Source organism: Cynoglossus semilaevis, chromosome 19 (assembly GCF_000523025.1).
Source record: "Cynoglossus semilaevis isolate Cse_v1.0 chromosome 19, Cse_v1.0, whole genome shotgun sequence".
NCBI lineage: Eukaryota > Metazoa > Chordata > Actinopteri > Pleuronectiformes > Cynoglossidae > Cynoglossus > Cynoglossus semilaevis.
Window position 1 is genome coordinate 17,230,144 of NC_024325.1, and position 8,802 is coordinate 17,238,945.

The 8,802-nt window shown below is 52.5% G+C and overlaps 2 protein-coding genes across 3 annotated transcripts; both read left to right on the forward strand.

The window, feature by feature from the left end:
• Positions 1–241: 241 nt before the first annotated feature.
• Positions 242–3,237, forward strand: LOC103395713 (organic solute transporter subunit alpha-like). Of its 2 annotated transcripts, XM_008333502.3 has the most exons (8): positions 242–447; positions 767–918; positions 1,143–1,216; positions 1,317–1,475; positions 1,736–1,847; positions 2,046–2,192; positions 2,386–2,491; positions 2,666–3,237. In XM_008333502.3, the coding sequence occupies exons 1-8, from the start codon at positions 369–371 to the stop codon at positions 2,809–2,811; spliced, it is 975 nt and encodes a 324-aa protein (XP_008331724.1). In that variant the 5' UTR covers positions 242–368; the 3' UTR covers positions 2,812–3,237. The 2 variants fall into 2 exon arrangements, with proteins under 2 accessions (XP_008331724.1, XP_024921753.1); XM_025065985.1 differs by having other exon boundaries at positions 242–918.
• Positions 3,238–4,202: 965 nt separating this feature from the next.
• Positions 4,203–8,795, forward strand: LOC103395781 (formin-like protein 20). The gene is given in 5 exon segments (XM_025065879.1): positions 4,203–6,660; positions 6,767–6,937; positions 6,940–6,986; positions 6,988–6,999; positions 7,389–8,795. Coding segments are annotated over 5 exon segments (3,021 nt in total). The 5' UTR covers positions 4,203–4,709; the 3' UTR covers positions 8,229–8,795.
• Positions 8,796–8,802: the final 7 nt, after the last annotated feature.

An 8,802-nucleotide genomic window follows, 5' to 3' on the forward strand; every position in this document is an offset into this window, starting at 1 on the left:
GATCAAATCCCTGCAGCTTTTATCTGTTGATGACGGCGTTTTATTTTGGCGGCGGTGAACAACACGCCTCGTCAAAGTTCAAAGTTCAGCTGCCCTGACTCACACACACCGACTCTCACTGACCTTGGATTTTATTGTAATTACCCGGGCCTCGCTCTGTGAATGAATGAGCAGCACTAACTTCTTATAAACCTTCAAACTGGGAGCGCTCCTTCCCTCTCGTCTGTTCCTCACACGCGTGGACCTGCGGTCGTGACGGAGAGTTCACAGATCAGTTTTATTTTTCTGTTCTTTTTCCAGTTCCAGTCCAGTGTTTGGGTCGGAGCGACTCCTCTGACCTGTTTTTGTTGATAAATTATCTGCACGCCATGGAGCAGGAACGCCTGAACGCCACCATCGACCCGGCCTGTTTAGGGGAGCCCCCGCTGGCCATCGACATCATTACACGTAAGTGACCGGTCCTCAGAGTATTTGTAACACCACACTGTAGTACTACATACCAGTGGTTCCCAAACTGGAGGGTGGCACCCACTACTGGGGTCATGGAATCCTAGTGGTGGAATGAGGAAATGCAGAGGGCTGCAAAGAAAGAAAAGAAAAAAAAATGTTTGGACCGACAATGACACTGACATGAATAAACACAGACACATCAACAGTCCTGTCCTAACGTCTGCCAATTTGGTACATGTCTGGAGCCCAGAGCCACGTGTTGGCCCTATGTGTGCGTTGACTGTGATGTCGTTCTTCTTTGTCCTGTTGAGTGCAGAGCTGGACGTGTTCGGGGTCTGTCTGTACTCCATGCTGACCTTCATGTCCAGCGTCTCTCTGCTGCTGTACCTGGAACAGTGTGTGTACATTTACAAAAAACTGCCCTCCCCCAAGAAGACCATCATTATGTGGATCAACGGTGCAGCTCCAGTGAGTACTGGGGGGAGGAGGAGGAGGGGCGGGGGGGGGGGGGGGGGGGTGCTTAGGGTCACTAATCGTCTTCATCGTCATCTTCATCCTCAGGGTCTCTCTTCCTCTTCTCTCCTTTGGTTGGCGACGATTCATCTGTGCAGGGGGGAACATTCTGTTAATTTACAGCCAACTCCAACCACCTGCTACCTTTCAGACTCATCGCAGTACTACTTCCTTCACAGGTGATTTCCACCATGGCCTGTTTGGGGATGTGGATTCCAAAGGCCGTCATGTTCACAGACATGACCTCAAACTGGTACGTACACAAGTATGTGTGTGTCTCTGGTCCACACTCAGACCTGGTCCAGTCTGTGTCTCTGGTCCAGACTCAGACCTGGTCTTCTGTCTGTGTCCAGTTATTTTGCCGTGGTGGTCTATAAGGTCCTGGTCCTCCTGGTGGAGGAGTTGGGAGGACACGCTGTGTTTCTGAAGCGTTTCTCTGGTCAAACCTTTAAGATCAGTACTGGACCCTGCTGCTGCTGCTGCCCCTGTCTGCCCCAGGTGCCCATGTCAGGGTATTTATAAGTACCAACGTCCTACCCTCTCATCACCTGTCCTCTCTGGATGGGGACCCTTAGCTAACCTTTAGCTAACATTTAGCTAACCCGTAGCTAACCTTTAGCTAACCCTTAGCTAACCTTTAGCTAACCTTTATCTAACCCTTAGCTAACCTTTAGCTAACCCTTAGCTAACCTTTATCTAACCCTTAGCCTTAGCTAACCTTTAGCTAACCCTTAGCTAACCTTTAGCTAACCCGTAGCTCTGTGTGCTGCAGGAGACTTCTGTTCTGGCTGAAGGCTGGAGCGCTACAGTACGCCATCCTGAAGACCGTCCTCTCCGTCCTCTCTGTCGTCCTGTGGACAAACGGAAACTTTGACCTTTCAGACGTAAGTAAGTGTAGTAAAGTGCAGTAAGGTACAGTAAAGTGTAGTAAAGTGTAGTAAAGTGTAGTAGAGTGTAGTAAAGTGCAGTAAAGTACAGTAAAGTGCAGTAAAGTGCAGTAAAGTGTAGTAAAGTGTAGTATGATGAACAGGTTCATACCAGTGTGACCAACGACGCAGGTTAAAACATTATCTCTTCCTCAGCTAGAGGTCACTGGAGCGGCCATCTGGATCAACCCCTTGGTGGGTGTCTTCACCCTCATCTCCCTCTGGCCGGTGGCCATCGTCTTCATGAACACCAACGGTCACCTCCGCAGCCTCAACATCGTACCCAAATACGCCATGTACCAGGTGAGTCGCCAACAGGTGAACCAGGTGAACCAGAGCTGGGATGAGGTCACATAGGTCACCACAGGCCCCCTGCTGGACACTTCAGTGTTAGCAGGACTGGTCAGGTGGAACAGCCTGAGTCAGGACTGAAGTTCTGTCGACTCAGCGTCTTGACCTTCATCCTAAAACAAACTGAATATGTTTTTCTCTTCAGCTGGTCCTGGTGTTAAGTCAACTGCAGACATCCATCATCAACATCCTGGCCCTGGACGGAACCATCGCCTGCGCCCCTCCCTTCTCTTCTCAAGCTCGAGCGTCCAGTAAGAAACTTCTCAGAGCGCGAGACTGAAAAAAAAAAAAAAACTCTCTCTGACCTCTGTCTGGGACCTCTGTCTGTGACCTCTGTCTCTGACCTCTGTCTGTGACCTCTGTCTCTGACCTCTGTCTGTGACCTCTGTTTGTGACCTGTGTCTCTGACCTGTGTCTCTGTCCAGTGTTGAACCAGCAGATGATGGTCATGGAGATGTTCATCATCACTCTGGTCACTCGCTCTCTGTACCGACGCACGTACGACGCGCTGCGCTCCGAGTCACATGACGGTGAGAAGAACCCTGGTGTCCTCCTGGAGCAGGACATCTGACAGAAGAACAGGAGACGAGGTCACATCTGTCTCCTCCTCCCCCTCCCTCCCCCTCCTCCCTCCCTTCATTTACACACACATTCACAGCTACAGTACATCAGCAGGACCAGTTCTTTGTCACGTGTTGTTGTTTTTCACGTTGTACAGAAAACACACATCGATGTTTCAGTAAAGTTTATAGTTTGACTCACACTGAAGCCCTGACGTCACTGGTCACTGGTCACTGACATGGAGGTCTCAGATCTTCAAACCCTGGTCCTCAGTGGACTGAAGAGCTGAAGGATCCAGGACTTCTTCAAACCTGAAAACATCACATCATGTGACTCAAAGTTGTTGTTGTTTTTTTACCTGTTTACTGTTCAGTTGTTCTTGTTGTTTCCTGTTGTTGTTCCAAACCTTTTTGTAAAAAATAAAAAACAAAAATAAATAGCCAACGTTGACATCAGTTCCTTCACCTTAGAGACTTGTTAGGAGTCTAAACCTCTGGTTAATAATTAGTTATATGTTACGTCTTAACCTCTGGTTGTTAGTGACTTATTAGTTTGGACTCAGAGAACGACCGTTATGACCTATAAGAAATGTAAAGCAGAGGTTCCTAACCACTGGGCCACAAACCAACATTGGGCCGTGGGTCATTTGGAACTGGGCCACAGAGAAATCTGACAAACTTCTTTGTACTTGTTGTAATATTTTGGGCATGTAAGAAAAAGGTTTTTAAATAATTAATGTTTTAAAATAGAGGAGTTTCAGCGTTAGCTGCTGACTGTTCACCTGCTTTGACTTAATTAGGTCAACACACACACACACACACCCATACACGTGAACGAGGCAGCTTTAATTTTAGATTTTTTTTTTTAGTTTCAGCGTCAACTGAGCCGCCTGCTGTTACTAAAACCACCACACGAGGGCGCACTGGTTCCACAGCACGGGACAATCCGTTAATGGCGGGCATAAATAACAGAACGTCAACAAAGCATTAACGCGGGACGGGTTAACGCCCAGTTTGAAGCAGGAGCTCAGATAACGAGTTTAACATCGGCAATTATAGGTCAGAGCGACAGAGGAGACGATGATCGATTATTATCGTCTGTTTAGAAGAAGAAGAAGAAGAAGAAGAAGAAGTTCTGGATCAAACAGAATGAATTAAACATGAAATCAAATCTGTAGCAGACGTTAAAGTGTCAACAAAGGTAATTATTGTTATTGTTTAAAATGTAACTATAACTAGTTAATTATTGAACAGTTAATTAATCATTTACACTGGGCAAAACATTGATTAATGATTAATAATAAATATATATATTAAAAACATTGATTAATGATTAATAATAAATAAATATATCATTTTGACAAACAGGAAAATGAAAATATAAACAACTACAACAACAACAGAATAATGAATAAATGAATTGATTTTCAATGGTTCCACATTTACTGTCCACACAGAGACAAACCTCTGGACCAGATGGTTCTATTGAAGCTCATTTTATTTGTAATAATGTGGTGATTGTCTCAGACTGTTGTGTAAACACAGTCATCAGACTGAAGAAGAAGAAGAAAAAAAAAAAAGAAAAATCCCAGAAACCTCTGCCTTCACGGCTGATGACGGCCTCCGGCTCCACACTGCTGACGAACACTGCTCTGCTCCTCAGTTACCGTGGCAACCAGGGCGAGCAGCCAGACAGGAGAAGGCAGAGGGGAGGGGCAAGAGAGGGAGAGAGAGAGGGAGAGAGAGGGAGGGAGAGACACAAGCATCGCAGCGACTCACGGAGCTGCAGAGATAAATCTGCACCGCGGCAGAATCCATGTTGACTTCACAGTCCTGGGAATCCAGACCTGCAGCCGAGGACTGAAGGACACAAAGGAGACGCAGGAGACGGAGGGAGACGGAGGGGACGATGGAGGTGCAGACGGAGAACACGGAGCCCCCGCCTGCCGAGTCGCAGCCGGGTGGGAAAATCAGGAAAGGATTCAAGCTGTTCGGCAAAAAGCCAGGAAACATCTTCTCCATCAGGAACAAAGGTGACGGGAACAACAAGACACCTGTGGTCAGGAGCCGAACGCTGGACGGACTGTCGGAGAGCGCCGCCCCCGACCCCGACCACGACCACGACCCCGACCACGACCCGGACAGGACGCGGGAGGCCAGCGAAGGAGAGAAGGAGCAGGCGGACGAGGAGCCCCTCGGTGAAGATGGCGTTCTGGCAGCCTCTCCTCCTCACACCTCCATTTCCTCCGCCACTTCGGCCAAGTCCCTCAGCTTCCTGTCGCTGCTGAGAGGGGGGCGCAGAGGGGCGGGGGACCGGCAGGTCCACACCGCGTCACAGCCGCTGGGCCGCCAACGCCGCGGCCTGAAGGGTCTCTTTGGCAGCGTGAAGATGCGCTCCAGAGACGAGAAGGAGGAGAAGGAGGAGAAGGAGGAGAAGGAGGAGAAGGAGGAGAAGGAGGAGAAGGAGGAGAAGGAGGAGAGCCCCCCCAGCCCGCTCCTCATGTCCTCGCGCTCCAACAGCGTGGAAATCATCAAAGAAGACCTGAGTCTCACCCCGCGATGTCAGCCGCGGTCAGTGGGCAGCCCCGGGGGGGGCAGCCCCGACACCGTCAGGAGCCTCGCCTCCCCAAAGAAGGAGGTCACCGCTTCACCGGACCTGGACGGGACTCGAACCCCTGACCCTCCACTGGAACCTGGAGATGCCAGTCTGAGCTCCCTGTTGGAGGACATCTCCTCCCTCCTGACCTTTGACTCCATCACAGGAGGTGGAGACATCATGGCCGACGTGGAGGCAGAGTGGGGCCGAGCCAGCCGGGCCCTCAGTGGAGGGGGGGGTGAGGGGTCACCGTCGTACAGGTCTATCTTCTCCAAACCCCTGACCTCCTTCACCGTCAGTTCACCGTCAGCGACTAAGACCGTCCAATCAGCAGCCTCCGGTCCGGGGGCGTCTCCTGTCAAACTGAGCTCCTTCCTCTCCACACAGACCACGCCCCCTGCTTTGACCACCAACCTGAAGCCGTCATCACCCGGGGGTGAACTCTCCACCACCGCTCCACCCACGAGTGGATCCACACGGAGCTCCGCCCCCACCGCGGCGTCTGCTGCGGTCAGGACGACTCCACCTCTGACCTCCACCTCCGTGGACACCGTCAGTCCACCTGTTGCTGCTCCACCTGTAACGACAGTGAAGCCATCGGTACCAGGTGGACCTCCTGTCAGTACCAGAACCCTGGACTCAGAACTGGACTCTGGTCCCAGGTACAAACCTTCTTCAAGTCCAGGTAGAAGAACTCCTCCAGGGTCTCCACCCGTCTCTCCTACCCCCGTCCCTCCTACACCCGTCTCTCCTACACCCGTCTCTCCTACACCCGTCTCTCCTACACCTGCAGCTGCTTCATCGTCTGTGACTGGTTCTAAACCCGACCTCGTCTCCAACCACGTGGACCAGAACAAAACCTCAACAGTCTCTGGTCCAGATCGTCCTCCATTTACCCACAATGCTGCAGCAAAAACCCAACCTACAATTGGACCTGGACCTCCTTCTGGCTCTGGACCTTGTCCTGGTTCTGGACCTCCTCCTGGTACTGGACCTCCAGCTAGTTCTGGACCTCCTCCTGGTTCTGGACCTACTCCTTGTTCTGAACCTCGTCCTGGTTCTGGACCTTGTCCTGGTTCTGGACCTCCTCCTGGTTCTGGACCTCCTCCTGGTTCTGGACTACCTCCATCATCATCTTCTACAGATAACTTTTGTCCTTCAACCAGACCTCCTCCAGCAGCGGCCTCCTCAGACACGGCTCCTCCAGCTCCTGTCATTAGGAATGTTCCCCTGACCTCCTCCTCCTCCTCCTCCTCCTCCTCCTCCTCCTCCTCCTCCTCCTCCTCCTCCTCCTCCTCCTCCTCCTCCTCCTCCTCCTCCTCCTCCTCCTCCTCCTCCTCCTCCTCCTCCTCCTCCTCCTCCTCCTCCTCCTCCTCCTCCTCCTCCTCCTCCTCCTCCTCCTCCTCCTCCTCCTCCTCCTCCTCCTCCTCCTCCTCCTCCTCCTCCTCCTCCTCCTCCTCCTCCTCCTCCTCCTCCTCCTCCTCCTCCTCCTCCTCCTCCTCCTCCTCCTCCTCCTCCTCCTCCTCCTCCTCCTCCTCCTCCTCCTCCTCCTCCTCCTCCTCCTCCTCCTCCTCCTCCTCCTCCTCCTCCTCCTCCTCCTCCTCCTCCTCCTCCTCCTCCTCCTCCTCCTCCTCCTCCTCCTCCTCCTCCTCCTCCTCCTCCTCCTCCTCCTCCTCCTCCTCCTCCTCCTCCTCCTCCTCCTCCTCCTCCTCCTCCTCCTCCTCCTCCTCCTCCTCCTCCTCCTCCTCCTCCTCCTCCTCCTCCTCCTCCTCCTCCTCCTCCTCCTCCTCCTCCTCCTCCTCCTCCTCCTCCTCCTCCTCCTCCTCCTCCTCCTCCTCCTCCTCCTCCTCCTCCTCCTCCTCCTCCTCCTCCTCCTCCTCCTCCTCCTCCTCCTCCTCCTCCTCCTCCTCCTCCTCCTCCTCCTCCTCCTCCTCCTCCTCCTCCTCCTCCTCCTCCTCCTCCTCCTCCTCCTCCTCCTCCTCCTCCTCCTCCTCCTCCTCCTCCTCCTCCCCACCTCCTGCTCTGGGTCAAGGCCCTAAAACTCCGTCAGCTCCTGCTCCAATCCTACACCCAGAGCCCAGAACCTCCTCTGGTCTCGGCCTCCTCCAAGTCTCTGAAGCTACAGACTCTCCTGCGTCTGTTTCTCAATCTAAGGCTCAGCGAGAACCTCCTCCTGTCCCTGCTCCTTGTATAGACTCCTCTCTACCTTCTCCTCCTGGTCACCTGGATGATGCTGGTATCAGACCAGGACCGCCGCCTAGAGACAGACCAGAGGAACTGCACACTGAGAGCAGGACGTCTCTGCAGGGCGTTCCCAGGGAGAGGAGGACTCCAGGAGGGAGGACGTCAGCTCTGAGCAAGATCCCAGTGGTGGGAGGAGGGAGAGGAGGTAAGCTACCAGGGAGGGAGAACCATCACGTTGATGAAGATACCAGGAGGGACCCGCCCACGCCCGTGTCGGAAGACGAGAGGAGTTTCAACTCGCACGACGTCAGGAGGAGCAGAGACAAACTCAACGACTCTGAGTCGACCGTAGCCACGACCAGACACAGCCAGGAGGAGAACCCGCTGCCTCCTCCTCCTCGGACCAAGGTCGTCAGCAGTTTACCACGTGACTCAAAGATCCCCGTGAAACACGCAGCTGCTCCTCAGCCTGCCTCCCACCTCCCTCAGGCCAGAGAACCTCCTCGCACCAAGATACCAGTGTCCAAGGTTCCAGTTCGCAGGGCCGGTCAGAAACCAGCAGGAGCAGAAGCAGGAGGAGGAGGAGGAGGAGGAGGAGGAGGAGGAGGAGGAGGAGGAGCAGGAGGAGGTCTGCAGTCCAGGAAGTGAACTGGAGGATAAAACACAGAAGACGACAGTGAACGCAGCTTTGTTTCCCCGACGTGATTCTCTTTCATTGAATTATTTCTGCATGGATTTTATCTCCAGACCATGATCTTCACCACGAGCAAAAATAACAGAGTCAAGGAGTCAAGGAAGCAAGGAGTCTATGAGTCAAGGAGTCAAGGAGTCAAGGAAGCTGATGGAACTCAAGCACAAATCATCTGGACCTCCAGGACCTCCAGGACCTCCAGGACCTCCAGGACCTCCTGGGCTCTGAGGTCCAGGCTCTTCTACAGGTGCTTTTCCTGGACAGACTTTTTACTCTTTTCTACTGGACTTTTAACTTTTGTTACTCCCACTTTTTAAAGAGAAGAAACGTTAAATTCTTCCTTTGTTTTTGTTGTTATTTTTTTTTCTCAAACGGACCTTTTACTTTTATTTATCGTGGGAAAAACAACAACGAACGATTTCTTCATTTAAAATAACCACGGTCAGAGTTACATTCCACCGCCGTCTGATGTAGCAAAGAACATCGTGCCAGGACTGACTGTTGCACAAGATGTTGACCTGTACAGACAGT

Coding starts and splice junctions, on each gene's coding strand:
- LOC103395713 (XM_025065985.1), top strand. CDS start 562: ATGAGGAAATGCAGAGGGCTGCAAAGAAAGAAAAGAAAAAAAAATGTT. Junction 1,217..1,316: donor ACAGACATGACCTCAAACTG/GTACGTACACAA, acceptor GTCTGTGTCCAG/TTATTTTGCCGTGGTGGTCT. Junction 1,476..1,735: donor CCCCAGGTGCCCATGTCAGG/GTATTTATAAGT, acceptor TGTGTGCTGCAG/GAGACTTCTGTTCTGGCTGA.